Source organism: Papio anubis, chromosome X (genome assembly GCF_008728515.1).
Source record: "Papio anubis isolate 15944 chromosome X, Panubis1.0, whole genome shotgun sequence".
Lineage (NCBI taxonomy): Eukaryota > Metazoa > Chordata > Mammalia > Primates > Cercopithecidae > Papio > Papio anubis.
The window spans coordinates 128,501,525-128,521,987 of record NC_044996.1 but is presented as its reverse complement, the minus strand read 5'-3'; the positions used below and the strand labels follow the sequence as shown (position 1 = coordinate 128,521,987).

The 20,463-nt window shown below is 39.7% G+C and overlaps 1 protein-coding gene across 11 annotated transcripts in view; it reads left to right on the top strand.

The window, feature by feature from the left end:
- The window catches only part of REPS2 (RALBP1 associated Eps domain containing 2), a 208,445-nt gene that overhangs the window by 101,954 nt on the left and 86,028 nt on the right, over nucleotides 1-20,463 (top strand). For all 11 annotated transcript variants that reach the window (XM_009197261.4, XM_009197260.4, XM_021933071.2 and 8 more), the window contains 4 exons: nucleotides 1,823-1,958; nucleotides 6,804-6,867; nucleotides 9,222-9,364; nucleotides 15,877-15,971. In XM_009197261.4, the coding sequence (XP_009195525.2) occupies nucleotides 1,823-1,958; nucleotides 6,804-6,867; nucleotides 9,222-9,364; nucleotides 15,877-15,971 (438 nt within the window). The remainder of the gene's footprint in view (nucleotides 1-1,822; nucleotides 1,959-6,803; nucleotides 6,868-9,221; nucleotides 9,365-15,876; nucleotides 15,972-20,463) is intronic.

Sequence of the window (20,463 nt, the reverse complement as noted above, 5' to 3'; positions counted from 1 at the left end):
GTAAATTTCAAAGCACTCTGTGAAATTTAAGGTATTAACTAATGGGTAATGACTTCTTGAACATTTAAGAGTGGTTTGATTTACATTTAGTAGAAACTAATCTAGTATGAAAATGATATATTTATTACAAACGACTAACAACCCTACAGCTCTCAATCTCTTTATGTAACCTTCCTTCTGACTAAAGGCCCCAGATGACTTTGAGGAATAGCCTGTTTGCTGGGTGAATTCTCACTTAGCACTTCTGGAAATATCCATTCTACAGGTAGTATTTCATCCATTGTCCTTGCCTTCCCAAAGCACCCTTAACCCGAGGTGTGAGATATCAAAGTAATACATATTTTACTTCAGAGATGACATCTCAAGGTTCTGTAGTAGCTCGACATTTTCTAGTCTCCTTTCTTCTCTGAACATTGTCAGAGGGGAGACAGGCGTTCCTGGGAAGAATTAATTCCTGGAATGCTGTGTGTGTGGGTGTGGGGAAGGGGAGGAGATGACCTGCTGTCTTTTCTAAGGTTAGTGGGTGGAATCGCCCACCCAGTGATTAATTCCCTCCTTGATAGTGTGTTCAGAAGCAGGCACCTTGATGGCTCTTTAGCAACAGTACCCCTCTCCTTCTTTCCCAGTCTCCTTTTATCATAAAGCCCCATCTTTTTTTTTTTTTTTTTTTGAGACAGAGTCTCACTCTGTTGCCCAGGCTGGAGTGCAATGGTGCGACCTCTGCTCCCAGGTTCAACCTCCGCCTCCCAGTTTCAAGTGATTGTCTTGCCTTAGCCTCCTGAGTAGCTGGGATTACAGGCATGTACCACCATGCCTGGCTAATTTTTATACTTTTAGTAGAGACAGGGTTTCATCATGTTGGCCAGTCTGGTCTTGAACTCCTGACCTCATGATCTGCCTGCCTGGGCCTCCCAAAGTGCTGGGATTACTTGTGTGAGCCACTGCGCCCGGCCAAGCCTCATTCTTCTTGTGTTCACCTCTTGGTCCCATGAAGGTGGCCCTTGGCAAGTATCACTTTAGTCTTAGGGTTCGTGGGAGGGATAGAACTAAGGCCCACGCCTCCTCCTAGCATCGACATTTCCCTTCTTCACCCAATGCCTACCCTAGCTTTGTTTTCTCCTGCACTACTTTGGTTTTCTAGGCTCTTAAATCCTCAAATTTGACTTGCATGCCCTCTAGTGGCAGGTCTGATGCACCCCTTGTTACCCTGTTTATTGTGGTACCATAACAGCTGTTCTCACCACCCAGCTGTTACTAAATATTTTCTGTAATTCACAAATGCCGAATGAGAGGTTCAGTGGTCCTGACTTGCCACTCAAGTAGGAGCTGGAAATGTGGGATTTGAATTGGAGCTTTTAATTCCTGGATTTATACAGAGTTTCAGTGTAACTGCAACAGTAAAAAAGATGTGGTTATAGCTGTTCTAGTTTCTTTTTCATTGTTTAAAAAGAATCCAGATTATTTTACTATCTACTCAGCTAATCTTAAAGGATAAAAATGTGAGGAATAGTGGAAAATAAGAATGATCATCTTTTTTTAACCCTTCCTTCATTACAATTAGAAATTTTTTGTCACTTACTGAGTATTCAGTATTTTATCCCTCGGTGCTGTTAACTTTGAAGAATACAAAAAATATATAAAGCATGATGTCTGCCCTTAAGTTTGTGTTCTAGTTAGATTCTAGTTATGAGGCAGTTAAATTTCTTCACCTGAGGAAAAAAAATTAAGCATAACACATAATAACTTTTATTGGTGCTTAATTTTTCTACTTCTCACTAAAGACAGGTTCTCTGAGCATTTACTTTTAAATTTATTCTTAAAGTCCTTTTCAGTGGAGAGAGAACTACAGGATAACAGCAGTTACCCCGATGAACCCTGGAGGATAACAGAAGAACAGCGCGAGTACTATGTCAATCAGTTCCGATCCCTTCAGCCAGACCCAAGCTCTTTCATTTCAGGTAAGAATGTGGGCTCCCCAGGCATCACTCTCACCAGAATCACAGCCACCATCTTGAGAAATCATTCACACAAAATGAGTATGGCAGCCTTCTGTGATTTCAGTTTGGTTTTCCTCTAAAGTCGAATTTCTTATCAGATGTAAACCATGCAGAAAAAAAGTTGGCAATGACGTTTGGAAAATTATATTTCCATTTCAGTGGGCTTAAATGGGAATTTGGGGGAAACTTGGCCGAGACCCCGCACCTTATCAGCTGAGGCAGTTCTTGAAATGCTAACGTGTCGCTCCAAGGGGCCACCTCTCATTGCTTCCTCATTATATTGGAGCTCGGGCAAGGACAGAATGTGGCCTCCTAAGGAGTTGGTGTCACAAGTCTTTTTATGTTATACGTGCCTTCAAACTCCAAACTCAGGCTCATTTTCTTTGGCTCAAATGTTTCTCCTCCAGTTTTTCTGAGAGAAATTAAAATGGGGGAGGAAAATTGGCCAGCGCTTTCCCACTTGTCAGTTCTTCTGGGTTGTCTTCAGATATATAGATTCCTGTTGAGTTCTCATGTAAAATTCAAGCTGAGAGGAATTGGTTTAATGCCAGTGTGGCTACATTTTACTAGGCTGAAGGACTAAACTAACAGTGAAATAGTAGAGTCTAGAAGAAAAATTCATAAAGCTTTCTTTTTAGATGTTGAAATTTGAAGAATAATAGTATGTCCTTAATAATCATAACCTGCCATATTGACATGTGGGTAAAGATTAGTTTTATCTTGTGAAATGAGGCACATAATTGAAATATACTTGTATAAGTAATTGCAAACATCATTTACTGATTGGTGGTGATGGCTTTATTGACAGCAGAATAGTACAGATACAACAAATTAATGTTGACGTCATGATTAAGGAAAATAAACAGAAACCCATATTGCACGATTTGACCACTTGCTAACCTTACCCCGCGCTCAAGTGAGTTTCTTCACGACATGTGCAGATATTTAGCCAAATTCAAACAGATACCTGTTAGAAATGTTTTTGTTTTCTTTTAACTTTTGTATCTTGCAGAATTTCAGATGTAGACACAACTAGACTGGCTGGTATAACAAACCTCTGTGTACCTATCACATAGTCCCAATGATTTTCTCTTACCTACAGTTACCACATAAGGATGTTTCAGTCAGTCAATGATGGTGGTCCCGTAACAGTATCACGGAGCTGAAAAATTCCAGCTCCATTCATCACCTAGTGATGCTGTAGCCATCATGATGTTGTAGCACAAGGCAGTGCTCACGTTTTTGTGATGATGCTGGTAAAAAATCTGTGCTACCAGTTGTATAAAAGCCTAGCACATATGATTACGTATGGTATATAATACTTAATAATAAATAGCTATTATTAGCCTATTATGTATTATGCTATACTTTTCTTTCTTTTCTTTTTCTTTTTTTTTCTTTTTTTGAGATGGAGTCTCGCTGTGTTGCCCAGGCTGGCGTGCAGTGGTGCGATCTCGGCTCACTGCAGCCTCCGCCTCCCAGGTTCAAGTGATTCCTCTGCCTCAGCCTTCCAAGTAGCCGGGACTACAGGCACGTGCCCCACACCTGGCTAATTTTTGTATTTTTAGTAGAGATGGGGTTTCACCATGTTGGCCAGGCTGGTCTCAAACCGCTGACCTCGTGATCCGCCCGCATCAGCCTCCTAAAGTGCTGGGATTGCAGGCGTGAGCCACCGCACCTGGCCTTTTATTATGCTATACTTTTATTGTTATTTTAGAGTATACTCTTACTTATAAAAAAAAGTTAACTGTAAAACAGCCTCAGGCAGGAACTTCAGGAGGTGTTCCAGAAGAAGGCATTGTCATACTAGGAGATGGCCGCTCCCTATGAGTTATTGTCCCCTTCTAGTCACCTCCACAGTATAAAGGTGGAAGACAGTGTTATTGATGATTCTGACCTCGTGAAGGTCTAGGCTGATAAGTGTTTGTGTTTCAGTTTTTAACAAAAAAGTTTAAAAGGTAAAAAAATTAAAAATTTAAAAAATAGAATAATAGAATAAAGATATAAAGAAAGAAAATATTTTTGTACAGCTGTGCAAATTTTTTAAATTTTTAACTTTTTGTGGGTACATAAGTGTATATATTTATGGGGTACATGAGATGTTTTGATACAGGCACACAATGTGAAATAAGCACATCATGAAGAATGGGGTATCCATTTCCTCAAGCATTTATCTATTAAGTTGCAAACAATTCGACTACACTCTTTAAGTTATTTTAAAATTGTACAGTGTGTTTTTGTTTTAAGCCAAGTGTTGTTACAAAGGAGTCAAGAAGGTTAAAATAAATTTTAAAGTTTATAAAGTAAAAAACTTGCACTCTAAGGTTAATTTATTATTGATGAAAGGAATTTTTACTTGGTAAATTTAATGTAGTCTCAGTGTGCAGTATTTATAAAGTCTACAGTAGTGTACAGTAATGTTCTAGGCCTTCACATTCACTCACCACTTACTCTCTGACTTACCCGGAGCAACTTCCAGTCCTGCAAGCTCCATTCATGGTAAGGGCCCTATAAAGGTGAACCATTTTTCATCTTTTATACCATATTTTTACTCTTCCTTTTCCATGTTTTTTTCTTTTCTCTTCTTTTTTCTTTTCTTTTTTTTTGAGACAGGTCTTACTCTGTTGCCTAGGCTGGAGTGCAGTGATGTGATCTTGGCTCACTGCAACCTTGACCTCCTGGGCTCAAGTGATCCTCCCACCTCAGCCTCCCTAGTAGCTGGGACTACAGGTGCACATCACTATGCCTGGCTAATTTTTTTTGTAGTTTTTTTTTTTTTTTTGGTAGAGAGGAGGTCTCACTATGTTGCCCAGGCTGTTTTCTATATTTAGTTGTGTTTAGATACACAAATAGTTACTATTGTGTCCCAACTGCCTATAGTATTCAGTGCAGGAACATGCTGTACAGGTTTGTAGCCTAGGAGCAATAGGTTCTACCATCTAGCCTAGGTGTGTAGTAGGCTATGCCATCTAGGTTTGTGTAAGTACACCCTGTGCTGTTCACACAATGAGAAAATTACCTAATGATGCATTTCTCAGAATGTATCCTTTTTTCTAGAAATGGAATCTCGTAATATATGGCCTTTTGTGTCTCTTTCATTTAGCATAATGTTTTAGTTTTTTTTAAATTAAAACATTTTTGTGGATACATAGTAGGTGTATATATTTATGGGGTATGTGACATGTTTTGATACAGGCATCCAATGCATAATAATCACATCATGTTGAATGGGGTATCCATCCCCTCAAGCATTTATCCTTTGAGTTACAAACAATCCAATTACATTCCTTAAGTTATTTAAAATATACAATTAAGTTATTGACTATAGTCACCCTATTGTGCTATCAAGTAGTAGGTCTTATTCATTCTTTCTAACTAGTTTTTGTACCCATTAACAGTCCCCACCTCCCCGCTACTCGCTCCCCACCACTACCCCTCACAGCCTCTGGTAACCTTCATTCTACTCGCTATGTCCATGAGTTCAATTGTTTTGATTTTTAGATCCCACAAATAGGTGAGAACATGCGATGTTTGTCTTTCTGTGACTGGTTTATTTCACTTAACGTAATGATCTCCAGTTCCATCCACGTTGTTGCAAATGATTGGATCTCATTATTTTTTTATGGCTGAATAGTACTCCACTGTGTATACATACCACATTTTCTTTATTCATCTGTTGATGGGCACATAGGTTGCCTCCAAATCTCAGCTATTGTAAGCAGTGCTGCAACAAACATGGGAGCGCACATATTTCTTTGATATACTGATTTCCTTTCTTTTAGGTATATACCCAGTAGTGGGATTGCTGGGTCATATGTCAGCTCTAATTGTAGTTTTCTGAGGAACTTCCAAACTGTTCTCCATAGTGGTTGTACTAATTCACATTCCCACCAACAGTTAGCATAATGTTTTAAAGGCTCATTCATGTTGTATGTACCAGAATTTCATTCCTTTTTGTGGCTGAATAATTCCATTATATCAGTACATCCCATTTTATTTATCTATTCATCAGTTGATAGGCATATGGGGTTCTTCTACTTTTGGAGTATTAAGAATAATGCTGATTTGAATATTTGTGTACCAGTTTTTATGTGAACATATATTTTTATTTCTCTTAAATAAATACCTAGGAGTAGAATTGCTAGATCAAACTGTATTGGGAGCTGAAAGCATTCAGATTCAATCTCAGTAAGGTCTAACATTTCAAGTACAGCTGGGTCTTGCAGTTATGTTAACATGTAAACTAGAATGATTGCCTGATTTCAATTGATACAGGTAAATCAAAAATGAAGGAAGAAAGATTCCTGGATAAGTTTCTCAAAACGCCACTAGGAGTTCTTAAATCTCACCAAAAATCTTTCACAAGATGTCTGTCTTATCTCTGTGTGGTGGGATCAATGGTATTAATTTTCTTCTTTTTGGTCAGTTTTCTATTACTTTTCTATTTGAAATTTCTATTTGAAATGTGCCAAATTTGTTCAAAGTTTTGAAATTCGTCTTTTAAATTTGTGGCAAAATTTTGCAAATTTTGGTAAAAATGAAGCAGAAATTAATTTATGTGATTTGCATCTTTCATGAGCATTATGTTATTGCTTCTTTTGCCCTATTGTAATTTACATATTTTTAAAAAAGCTAATCATGTGTTGCTTTTGGTTCCATGATTCATAATTGCTTTGAGGAATAAATATGTTTGTGGTTATACAGAAGAGATTGCTGAATGAAAAAATTGTGATTCATTTGTATGTAAATGTAAAAGCTACTCTAGCTGAGTAATTAATGGTTTATTTAAACAATGGCACTTGACAGGTTCTGTGGCCAAGAACTTCTTCACCAAATCAAAGCTTTCCATTCCAGAACTCTCCTATATATGGTAAGTACAATTAATGCCATATGGCATTCATACCATCATCCATAACCCATCTTTTAGTTCCTACCTTTGCATTTTTAAAAGTCTTATGTTTTGAATGATGTTTTTAACAGACTACAAGAGTGAATACAACTCAGATTTTTGTTGCTGTGAAAATTAAATGTTATATGAAAAGTACAATGAACAATGTGTGGCACATATTAAGCACTATAAGTGTTAACTATTATTTTAAAGTAATTTCCTAATTATTATCCCCATCTCAATCCCTTTTCAGTCTAGGCAATTGTGGGCATATGAAACTTACCATCCTGTAGATTTCATTTTCAGACTTTTCTACTAGATGCGATACAAGTAACCAGAGGAGATTGACAAACTAGTTTTTATATTTTATAAGGCTGAGTGAACAGGTTGAGGAATATTTTGGAGTTAGGTTAGGTTTGACTATTCTAGCTGCCTCTGAGCTTTGTAAATTTGGCTGGTGTTTATCAGCTGGGCCCTAATTCAGACTTGCAGCTGTGGTATCCACTGCACCTTTATGCACTCTGGCTCCAGAAGGGCTGTGCTGGGATGGTCCTGATGGCTCTATTTGCATTCATGAAAATGCTTGGTGCTGCTGTAAACTCTCGGCTGTGTGTGGGCTAGTTCTTCCCCAAAACTGGGCAGGCGATCACACTGCTATAAATATATAATTAAAAACACTGGAATGTTTATATAAAGCCCTTTGCGTGAGGATTTACAGAATTATGTTGGGATTTAAAATTGCTTGTCATGTTTTGTGCATCTTATTGGAAAACTACTCCAATAATACTCATGCATGCCAATGTATCTGAGATTCTGAGCTGGATTTAGATTCTTCAACAATATATACTCTGGCATAATTTTTTTGTTTTTACAAGTCTTATATTAGTTTTTTGTTGTTGTTTGTTTGTTTGTTTGTTTGTTTTTTTGGAGACGAGGGCTCACTCTGTCACCCAGGCTGGAGGGCAGTGACATGGTTATAGCTCATTGCAGCCTCTGACTCCTAAGTTCAAGAGATCCTCCTACCTCAGCCTCCCAGCTAGCTTTTCAGTTTTTTCTAGAGACAGAATCTTGCTATGTTGACCAGGCTGGTCTTGAACTCCTTGCCTCAGGCAATCCTCCTGCCTTGGCTTCTGAAAGCGCTGGGATTACAGGCATAAGCCACCATGCCCGGCCCTTATATTAGATTTTCTGGCTAGGGAAGAAAAAAGAAATTATCATTTTGAAAAGAATACCATTTGTTTTGGCAGAATTCCCAGTCTAAACGTTATTGGCATGAGGCTTCCTATCTTTTTGTTGAGACATGCCCATGAAAGCTGAGTGGTATTCTCTCTATCCAGCATATGAAGCAGTTTCCTGACCCCTCACTCTGGGAACAGCTATTTCAGGGCCCCAGTGCATTCGAAACTGGACGAGGAGGATGTGAATGGTCTAAAGGAAAGTTATGGAGCTTACCTTAGAAATATATTTTCTTTCAAATAGTAATACCTTTCTAGAATAATTTTGTTTATGTCTTATCTCTATGCTTGTCCTAACACAAGTATACTTGTCTCTGTCTACCTTAGAGATGGTTAAGCTTATGGGGTCTTAGATATAATTCTTTGGCAAATCAGTCTCTTTTGTGCTGAGTAAATAGGTCTGTGCCTTCTAGTGGGAAATAATGACTGAAGTTAAGCCTGTTTAAGACTCCCCTTTCTTCATTTTTGTCTTATCTGGTTCCAGTCTTCTTTAGTTACTAGTTTTATCCTAAAACATCATTCATTCCTTTTTTTATTGAGCTTACTTGTATTTTCCCAGTAGGGAGTTCTCAAGCAAAGAACAGTTTGGTACAAAAATTTACGTGACTTGAAAAGTTCAAGGTTTTCCCTTAAAGCTGAAAAACAAAGAGCTTATTTCTGTGCTCCAGGTAAACTGCATGGTGGCTGGGACAACTATAAAATGGCTGGGGCCACCCTTCCTCTGCCTGTTTTGAACACCATGTCCAGGGCTTTTCACCCCATGCAGCCTGCATTTACTGAATGACTGTGGACTTCTGGGTATCATTTTTATTTCTGTGCCATAGTTTCTTGTGCTGTGTCCTCAGCATTGTAAGACACACCAACAATGGAACCTGAAGAACTTAAATTTTTATTTATAAAATGCTACTGATGCTGATCCCATCAGTCAACATTTTTCTTCCTTGGAGTGGCCCCCAGAGATTTCAAATGGATTTGGCTAGGAGAGTTTGGGTACTGGTAGGGCCATCACCATAGAGTCTGGGAGTTTTATTGGCACATTTGTGCCAAGTAACTTGTTCTGTAAGCCCCATGGTAGGTACTCATGACATTTGTTTCATCTAGGGAGCTTAGTGATGCTGACTGTGATGGAGCCCTGACCCTGCCTGAGTTCTGTGCTGCGTTTCATCTCATTGTGGCTCGGAAGAACGGCTACCCATTGCCTGAGGGCCTGCCTCCAACTCTGCAGCCAGAGTACCTGCAGGCGGGTAAGGCCTCACCATCAATTGTAAACCTTAAGTACTTTTCCTCCAGGCTGTGTAAAAAACTTTTGTTTCTTAAAATGATGTCCAGATACTTTGGGGAGTCCTTAGTATTTACAGTTATTCTTCTTTAACTGCTATTAGACTTTTACATCTCATAATGTGAGGAATAGGGCTGGTCTGGGTAAGTGTGTATTACCTGTTTTTCTCATTCTATACCCTCTGGATGGATTTGAACCAAAGTCACTTACCCTTTCATGACAGTTGTGAAATAGGCAAGTACTGAAATTCCCAGCTGGTATAAAATGAAGAGGAGGATCCTGTAGAGCCAAGTGTTAACTTGGCATTTTTAGGCACACCCCAGTGTCTCCAGGTGGCCCTGGGCAATGGAGTGGAATAGAGCTCTTATACCTAATTTAAAAGTCAAAAAATTACATGCAGTGAAGTGTGCAAAGTGTTGTCACCTTAAATGTATGCTCGATTAATTTTTATATATGTATACACCCATGTAACTGCAATCAGATATAGAATATTCTAGCATATCAGAAGGTTAGAATAGAACTGTTATGTTTCTCCTTAATAAAACAGTCTCACTCAAATTATTGTTTTGGACCCTTTAGATAGGAAAGAGTCATGGTGAGTATAACATATGTATTAATTCCTTTGGGAGAGTGGAAAAATTAATAGTGTGTCTTGCCCTATTCAAAGGCAAGTGGGCACTGGTCTGATTTCCATTATTCATGGAAGTATAGTGCTCATTGAGAGGCCCCAGAAATAGCTGGTGCTTTCAACAACCTTTCTCAATTTTTAGGGAATGGCTGTTAAAGAAATGAGAGCTTAGTCATGGGTGATTATTAGCAAGAGAGAGCAGTGTCTAAAGAAACTTTAATTACTTATTAGTAGAGTATAAATTTTGTGATTAGATCTGCAAAAGGCCTTGGATTATCTTGTCTAGTCCCTTCCTCATGATGATACCAGATTCAAAGTGGCAAATGTCTTATCTAAGTCAGTCTCGGTGCCTCTGACTCTCTTAAATAAAGAATCTGTCATTTTCTGTGTTAAATAGTGAGAGGATAGGAACTCAACCAAAGGGAAGAGGCCAAGTTTGTGGCTGCTGCTAAGTGACAGGTAAACATGTTGGGGGAAGAGTGACCCATTCTGGGATCTTCTTCAAATGTCCCCATAAAATATATGAAGGGGAGAGATCAGAGAGCAAAACCTACTAATTTGTGGACTTGGATTTTGCTAACAATACCTGCTTTCTCCCTACTGCAGGCTGTAACTCCAGCCTGCTGCCCTTCCTTAGATGCTTGGAAGATCCTCATGGGTCCCAGGAATTAGCTTGCAATTGAGGAGCATGGGAAACTCCTCTTTTCTCTTTGGTGTCTTTCTCTCTCCATCTCATTCTCTCCCTCTTCTTGCCCCCTCCCTTCCCCTCCCCTCCCCTCCTCTCCCCTCCCCTCCTCTCCTTTCTGTTTCTCCTGAATGAGGGCAAAGAAGCACTGGCATTCTGGGGGCTATCTTGACACCTACATGGCTCTCATTGCCAAGGCAGTGCAGGGCCATAGAAGAACCTCTTTTCTTGGGATTGGAGACACATGGGACTTTTGTCTCTCTCTCAAGGGAATTAACAGCTGGCAAAGGGCCAAGTTCTGTTCTAGGGTTAGTTATATTTAATACCTTCACTGTGTCCTCTTTCAAGCCCTGGAGAGAGTCCTGGGTAACCTCATCTCCCATACCCCCACTGAGTTTTCTGTTTGGGGGTCATAACTAGTGCTGTTTTATTATTTTGATGCTATATGGCCATGGAACCTGTGGGACATGCCATGACTCCTTATTTGAGAAGTCACTTTTGTAGGTGTCCAAGTGTTTCACAGACTATTTCAAAAGTCACTGACATAATGGCTGGGTGTGGTGGCTCACGCTTGTAATCTCAGCACTTTTGGAGGTCAAGGCAGGTGGATCACTGGAGGTCAGGAGTTTGAGACCAGCCTGGCCAACATGGTGAAACCCCATGTACTAAAAATACAAAAATTAGACAGGTGTGGTGGCACACACTTGTAGTACCAGCTATTAGGGAGGCCAAGGCAGGAGAATCACTTGAACCTGGGAGGCAGAGGTTGCAGTGAGCCAAGATTACACCACTGCACTCCAGCCTGGGTGATAGAGCTAGACTCCATCCTCAAAAAAAAAAAAAAAAAAAATCACTGACATAATTTTTAGATATCTGAAATGTTAACAGGAAAGAAGTAATCTCTTGATTCCTTTCCTACTGCCAATGGCTTCTTTTGACCTGCTTATTCAGTAAAGGGGAATCTATAAAAAAGCACACCAATGAGCCTCATGTTTCTTCCTGGTCTTTTATGGAGACTGTCAGAATGCATTTATACAGGAACAAGGCAAGAATCTGTCATATACACTTCAATTAAACAAAAATTGCACATCATTTCCAGGGCTTGTGGGATTAATCTTAAATAATAATTATATAGTTCTAACAGAAAACATGAAAATAACCCATAAAACTCTATCAAACTCAGTGACGGTATATTTTAAAATGCTTTATCACTCATGTTTATCATTGTATGAAGCTTAAGAAAATGGCCAGAACCACCTAGGTCTCCTCTGTGCTTTTTTTTTTTCTTTTCTTTGCAAAATATGAGTGATCCTATTCATTTTTTTGTTCATTTTAATGGCATCTCGCTCTGTTGCCCAGGCTGGAGTGCAGTGGTGCAATCTCGGCTCACTGCAAGTTCTGCCTCCCGGGTTCACACCATTCTCCTGCCTCAGCCTCCGGAGTAGCTGGGACTACAGGTACACGCCACCACACCCGGCTAATTTTTTGTATTTTTAGTAGAGATGGGGCTTCACCATGTTAGCCAAGATGGTCTCGATCTCCTGACCTCGTGATCTGCCTGCCTTGGCCTCCCAAAGTGCTGGGATTACAGGCGTGAGCCACCATGCCTGGCCTAGTGCTTTTTTTCTTTTCTTTTCTTTTTTTTTTTTAAGCTTAACTCTCACCTTTTTCCAACTTTTTTCTAATTGATCTATATTCAGTCTTTAAAAAATCTAATCCAGTTTTTGATAAGATTGCTGAAGAGGATAAATTTGGTTAATATCTTCATGCATTCATAACTAGACAGGCTTGTTTTCTAAAATAATATTTTTTTTTTTTGAGATGGAGTCTTGCTCTGTTACCCAGGCTTGAGTGCAGTGGCATGATCTTGGCTCACTGCAATCTCTGCCTCCTGGGTTCAAGCAATTCTCCTGCCTCAGCCTCTTGAGTAGCTGAAGCTACAGGCACCTGCCACCATGCCTGACAGATTTTACAGATTTTTGTATTTTTAGTAGAGACGGGGTTTTACCATGTTGACCAGGCTGGTCCCGAACTCCTAGCCTCAAGTGATCCACCCACCTTGGCCTCCCAAAGTGCTGGGATTACAGGCATGAGCCACCCACCACACCTGGCCTGTTTTGTAAAATAATGGAAGAGGAATTCTATCTGATGCCATTTTACTTGCAATTATGGAAATAGTCTCTTTTCCCTAATAGTAAAACTTCAATGACAGAGTTGTATTAGTTGGTGGCTTACCCTCTAGCCTTTTGATAGTTTCAGCTGGGTGAGGTGACTGACACCTGTAATCCCAGCACTCTGGGAGGCTGAAGCAGGAGGATCAGTTGAGGTCAGGATTTCAAGACCAGCCTGGGCAGCGTGGTGAAACCCCATCTCCACCAAAAAATACAAAAATTAGCGAGGTGTGGTGGTGCGCACCTGTGGTCCCCAGCTACTTGGATGGCTGAGGCAGGAGAATCGCTTGAAGCTGGGAGGCAGAGGTTACAGTGGGCCGAGATAGCGTCACTGCACTCCAGCCTGGGTGACAGAGTGAGACTCCATCTCAAAAAAAAATAAAATAAAATAAAAATAAAAATAAATAAAATAAAATAAAATAAAAATGAAAAAAAAAAAGTCACCTTTTGATAGGTGATTGGGTGGGTTCTGGTAGAAATTTTTGCCATAGAGTTTGTTAAAAAATATCTGTGAAGTACTTACTGTGTGAGAGGTACCACATCGTTCACTGTGGTCAGAATGCTGTATGAAACAGAGCTCCTACTCCCATGAACTAGTGGGCAGTTAATACGTGCCATCAAGGGGAAGCACAGATGCAGCAAGAGGGTGCATGACCTTAGGGAAGATTTCCTTAAATGTTTGGGCTGAGATGTGAAGACTGAGCTAGGGACTACATAGGTGAAGAAGGGAGAAGCTTAGGTTCTGAGAAGGGGGAACAGCAGGTTTGCTGGGGAGGCTCTGAGAGGGGACTTGGAACATAGGAGGAGTGAGAATTTCAGGCCACAGTGACTGGCGTGCACGGAACCAGGGTAGAGGGGCTGGGTTGAAGCTGAGGAAGAAGGTGGGGAACATATGACGGGCAATAATGTCACCTTATTTTAGGCTGATAAGAGACACAATCAGATTTGCTATGTGAAATGATCATGCAGATCATGCAGGATCATGCAGGTCCAGAGAACAGGTTTTGAGGGGCACAGGTAGAAACCAGAAGACTAAGTTGTGGCAGCTGGCCAGTCAGGAGCAGCAGGGCGCTTGCACTGGGGAGGCGACAGTGAGATGGAGAGATGTGGACACCTTGGAGAGAGATTTAGCAGGTAATTGACAACATTTATAGTTTTGGAAAGTGTTAGCTTTCTTCACAGGAAGATCCCCTCATGATAAAGCATCAGTCATATAATACTAGTCAGAGCCTTGATTGATAGACCAGAAAGAGAAATCTTAATAATGGTTCACACCACTCTTGGGGCTGGACTGAGGAATGGTGCTTTTACTGAGTTTTTACCAAGGAAATAGACTATGAGGTATGGTCAGAAAAATCACCAGGGCCCACAGTTTGCCCCATCTGATACTGGTGAAATTCAGACCAGAGTAAGCAAATGAACAAATTAAGGTGCTTGTCCTTTTTTTTTTTTTTTGAGACGGAGTCTGGCAGTCGCCCAGGGTAGAGTGCAGTGGCCGGATCGGATCTCAGCTCACTGCAAGCTCCGCCTCCCGGGTTTACGCCATTCTCCTGCCTCAGCCTCCCGAGTAGCTGGGACTACAGGCACCCGCCACCTTGCCCGGCTAGTTTTTTGTATTTTTTAGTAGAGACGGGGTTTCACTGTGTTAGCCAGGATGGTCTCGATCTCCTGACCTCGTGATCCGCCCGTCTCGGCCTCCCAAAGTGCTGAGATTACAGGCTTGAGCCACCGTGCCCGGCCAAGGTGCTTGTTCTTAACTCCATGTGGTGCTGATACTCAGACCAGTACTTACTTCCTTACTTACTGTATATATATATGCATGTATGTATTTATTTAAATTAGACACGTAGGTAGGAAGGTAGGTAGATACATAGACAGATGAGACAGGGTCTCACTATGTTGCCCAGGCTGGTCTCAAACTCCTAGACTCAAGCAGTCCTCCTGCCTTGGCCTCCCAAAGTACTGGCATTACAGGTGTGAGCCACCATGCCTGGCCAATGGCCAGTACTTTACTGCAGAAGGATATTGGCATTTCAGTCCCTGATGGGAGTGGGAGGGTGGGGAAGGATTTAAAACAATGCCAATCCACTTTTCACATTTGATTCAAGTTTTTTTAAACCTTGCATTACAATTTTATTTCCTAATAGCTTGTCTTGACTTGTAGCTTCTGTTTATTATCTGCCACAGTCTGCTTTTCCTCTTTGGAATATTGACAAATTTTCTAGCTGTTGAGATATTTCTTTCCTAATTACTTTGTGACAAAGTAGTGCAGCAGAATCTGCTTCTAAGACATAGCCTGGTGTGAAGTAATTAGCTTACCAAGTAGACTGATCTTTCCTCATGTGAATTCACTTAACTACTGAAATAACAGCCAGTGTCACTATTGCATATTGAAAGAAACCCTTAATGAGATTCTTTTTTCTTTGTTGTAAATCAGCAAGAATTTATGCTCTTATTTTTATCATTCCTGACAACCAAGGAGGTAAATATTTCATAAAATTACCTTGGGTGCACGTCATTATAAGATCTTGCCTATATCCAACAATAGTTAAATGATGTATTTCCTTAGTTAATGTCCCTATACATTAGAAACTACACTAGTAACATAGTTAAGACTTACATATTGTGATAGTGATGGTTAATGTGGAAAATTACTATGCTATAAAATGAAGTGTTCAGAGCACATACTCTTCAGCCAGACTGCTGAGAGTTAAAGTCCCTGCTCTTCTATTTATCAGCTGTATGACCTTGAGTAAGTTGCTTAACTTCCCTGTTCTCAGTTTCATCACATGTGAAATGGGGATAATAGAAGTACTGGGTTGTCCATGTAAAGAACTGAAAATAACTACCCTAGCATGATGAATGCCATAAGTGGTCTATCAGAGCTAGCTGATTTTGTTGTTATATTTAACGAGCACAGAAAAGCTGATGGGAAACACTGATTACTATGGCTCTAGGAAATATTCTTATATATTCTTTTTGTTTCTTCCTAGCTTTTCCTAAGCCCAAGTGGGACTGTCAATTATTTGATTCTTATTCTGAGTCACTGCCGGCAAATCAACAACCTCGTGACTTGAATCGGATGGAGGTAAAGATTTTCGTATGCTGATAAATAAGGATGTGTATGGAGTTAAATCCATTAGCCTATGTTCTTTATGAACTCTGGAAAATGAACTTTTTTTTTTTTTGCTTGAAAATGAGTTTTTATAACATTTCCTGGCCGGGCGCGGTGGCTCACGCCTGTAATCCCAGCACTTTGGGAGGCCGAGACGGGCGGATCACGAGATCAGGAGATCGAGACCATCCTGGCTAACACAGTGAAACCCCGTCTCTACTAAAAAAATACAAAAAACTAGCCGGGCGAGGTGGCGGGCGCCTGTAGTCCCAGCTACTCGGGAGGCTGAGGCAGGAGAATGGCATAAACCCGGGAGGCGGAGCTTGCAGTGAGCTGAGATCCGGCCACTGCACTCCAGCCTGGGCGACAGAGCGAGACTCCGTCTCAAAAAAAAAACAAAAAAAACAAAAAAAAACAAACAAAAAAAACCACATTTCCTTTTTGTACTTGGTAATTATTAATACTTTGATGCTCAGCCTTTCAGATCTAGACACCAGATGTATCTATAATTTTTCCCCTTTTCTCCCTAAAACTGGATGTGCTAAAGTAAGTAACATAATCTCTAGACCTTCTAGATGCGAAAAGTAGATATAGCCAAACTAAGCCAGAAAATTCTAGCCAAGTTATTTACTTTAACCAAGCTTTAATTCCCTAGTAAACAATTTTAATTGTATTTTTATCAGTTGGGCATTAATAAGCTATACTGAACCAGAACTGCTTTGAGAAGAGGTTTGAGGACTTTATATGAGGGCCCCAAATCACATTCGGAACTCCTTCAGGGTTTTTAGCTTTTGGACCAAATGAGGACTGATTTGGATGATCCCCAAAAGGAACTTGGAGAATTCCCCCAGTGTTGGGCCATGGATGGAAGGACTTAGCCAAGTGCTTAGGGAGCCTTAGCTATGGATCAATAAATAGGAGTTGTTATTGTTGTCATCACCACTGTCATTATCATCATTGTCACCATTATGATTACTATGATGACAACTTAGGATACCTGCTGTTCTCTTCCTTAAAAAATTTGGAAATGTTTAATAAATGGAGCTTTATTCACAGACTCCTGTTAGAGTCCTCTGACCCTAGTTGGAACCATTGCAAGATGATAGAAGTCAAAGGCAGGGAACAGGGATATTTCTTTAATTTCTTGTGACTGTGCATGATGATTTATTCTCTCACATGAGGCCCTCATGCCTGTAGCGTGTATTATGGATGGCATCGTCTGCTCCCCTGTGAGCCAGTCAAGCCTGCCTTTCCAGTGCTCCTCTGACTAACATCTCTGTTTGCCACTTTGCTTTTCTTTCTTTGAGTTGCATCCTCCATGATACTTTCCTCAGATTTCTACTCATGGGAAAAAGACATAAAGAAAAGTCACTTCAGGAGGAATGACAGATGTGCATTTGAAGAATTTTGGTTAAAATTTTTTTTTTTTTCTGCAGAATGCATATGACAGAGACAGATAAAATAGTTTGCCACTTTTCATGGCCCTTGGTTTACTTTGGAGATTCTAGCAGTGTTTAAAGAGCTTTGTTTATCAAACCAGGATGGATACTTCTATGGCTCTCTGACTCTGTGTGTGTATATATGTGTATGATGGCCCCCCTGCTTGCATAAAATGATGAAGTTATTAGTTGATCTTCTTTTAAAATGGCCATAAAATCTACACACACACACACACACCCTGATGTCTTTTATACTCTGTTACACACACACACACACACACACACCCTGATGTCTTTTATACTCTGTTACACACACACACACACACACACACACACACACACACGCACACACAGAGTCTCTCTCGCTGTCTCTTTGTCTCTCTCTCTCTCTCTCTAATGTCCTGGATGATGTTACATATATTCACCTTTGTGGATGTTATATGCAGCTAGCTTTATATACTTTTGTATACTTTAAGTGACCTTCTTGGGGAGGGGAGATTAAAAACTACCTAGTCTTTTTTTTTTTTTTGGCCCTATCCAAAGAAGAAAGCAAAACAACAACAAAAAAATCCCTCTTTTCCAACCAAATTGTTATTTTTGAGGATGCTATAGTTTTAGACAATGAATGCAGTAAACAGAATTCAAGGACAAAGTAATAGGGTTAATTGATGGTTTGTTCATTTAAGAAGTATGGGTCAGATTGCAATAATGATTCAGTATTTCATGTTCTTCTAAACTATTACTGATTTTTCTTTCTACCAATCTTTTAATATATCATGAATGCATGGAGTTTAATTAGATTTTGGAACTAGCCCTGTGATTGATGACTCCAGTATAGGTGGTTGTGTTCTGAACAAAGCTGCAGCTGATTTAGGTCCCAGGTCATGAGAAATTGGCTTAGTGATACATCTTTTTCTAAAGACAGCAGAGCTGTAGCCATGCACTTATTTCCATTAAGAATTACAGATGATAATTTCAGGTATATTTCTCTTTATGAGTGTCTCTTAGATTACTGGATTTCTTTCTTTTTCTAAACAGCTTTACTGATAGAGACTTTACATACCATACCCATTAAAGTATATAATTCAGTAATTTTTATTATATTAACAGTTGTTCCACCATCACTACAGTTTAATTTTAGAACATCATCAGCCCAAAGAGAAACCCAATACTCATGAGCAGTCACTTCCTATTCCTCTGTCTCTGCCAGCCTCTGATAATCACTAATCTATTTTCTGTCTCTAGATTTGCCTATTCTGGACATTTCATATAAATGGAAGCATATAGTATGTAGTGTTTTGTGACCGTATTCTTTCACTTAGTATAATGTTTTCAAGGTTCACTCAGATCATAACATGTATCAGTGCTTCATTCCTTTTTAATGCTGAATAATATTGCATCGTATGGATATGCTACATTTTGTTTGTCCATTCATCAGTTGATGGACATTTGCATTGCTTCCACTTTTAGCTATTATAAATAATGCTACTATGAACATAGATGTACAGGTTTTTGTGTGGATGTGTGTTTTTGGTTCTCTTGAGTATATACCTAGGAGTGGAGTTGTTGGATTGTATCATAACTTTTTGAGGAATCACCAAACTGGTTTCCAAAGCAACTATACTATTTTACATTCTTCCACTAGCAGTGTATGAGGGTTCCAATTTTCCCACATCCTTGTTAACACTTATTGTCTGACTTTTTGATTTTAGACACCCTAGTGGAATTAAGTGGTGTCTCATTGTGGTTTTGATTTGAGTTTCCTAATGATTAATGACATTGAGCATCTTTTTGTGTGCTTATTAGCCATTTGTATATCTTTTTTGGTGAAGTGTCTAAGTCCTTTGTCCATTTTAAAATTGAATTACTTGTCTACTACTGAATTGTAAGTGTTCTTGTGCTTTTGGCATCATATCTGAGAAACCATTGCCTAATATTAAATCACGAAGATTTACTCCCGTGTTTTCTTCTAAGAGATTTTTGTTTTTGTCTTTTTTTGTTTTGTTTTTTGAGATGCAATCTCACTCTGTTGCCAGGCTGGAGTGCAGTGGCATGATCTCAGCTCATTTGCAACCTCTGCCTCCCGGGTTCAAACGATTCTCCTGCCTCAGCCTCCTGAGTAGCTGGGACTACAGGTGTGCGCCACCAAGCCCAGATGATTTTCTATTTTTAGTAGAGATGGGATTTCACCATGTTGGCCAGGATGGTCTCGATCTCTTGACCTTGTGATCCGCCCACCTCGGCCTCCCATAGTGCTGGGATTACAGGCATGAACCACTGAGTCTGGCCTCTTCTAAGAGTTTTATAGTTTTAGACCTTTACATTTAGGCGTGTGATTAATTTTGAGTTAATTTTTGTGTATGTTCTGAGGAAGAGGTCCAACTTTATTTTTTTGTATGTGGATTTCTAGTCATCCCAGCACCATTTATTGAAAAGACGCTTTTTTCCCCATTGAATTGTCTTGCACCCTTTTTGGAAATCAACTGACCATAAATGTAAGGGTTTATTTCTGGGTTTTCAGTTCTATTCTATTGATCTGTATGTTTATGATTATGCCAGTACCACAGTGTCTTGATAATTTTAGATTTGTAGTAAGTTTTGAAATCAGGAAGTGTGAATTCTTTAACTTTGTTCCTCTTTTTCAAGAATGTTTTGCTATTCTGACTTCGTTGCATTTCCATATGAAATTTAGGACAAGCTTGCCAAATTCTGACAAAAAAAGATTGCATTGAATTTGTAGATCAGTTTGGAGAGTATGGCCACCTTACCAATATTAAGTCTTCTAACTCATCAGCATGAGATGTCTTTCCATTTATTTAATTTCTTTCAACAGTTTTTTGAGATTTCTTTTTTTTTTTTTTTTTTTTTTTATTATTATTATACTTTAAGTTGTAGGGTACATGTGCATAACGTGCGGGTTTGTTACATATGTATACTTGTGCCATGTTGGTGTGCTGCACCCATCAACTCGTCATTTACATCAGGTATAACTCCCAATGCAATCCCTCCCCCCCTCCCCCCTCCCC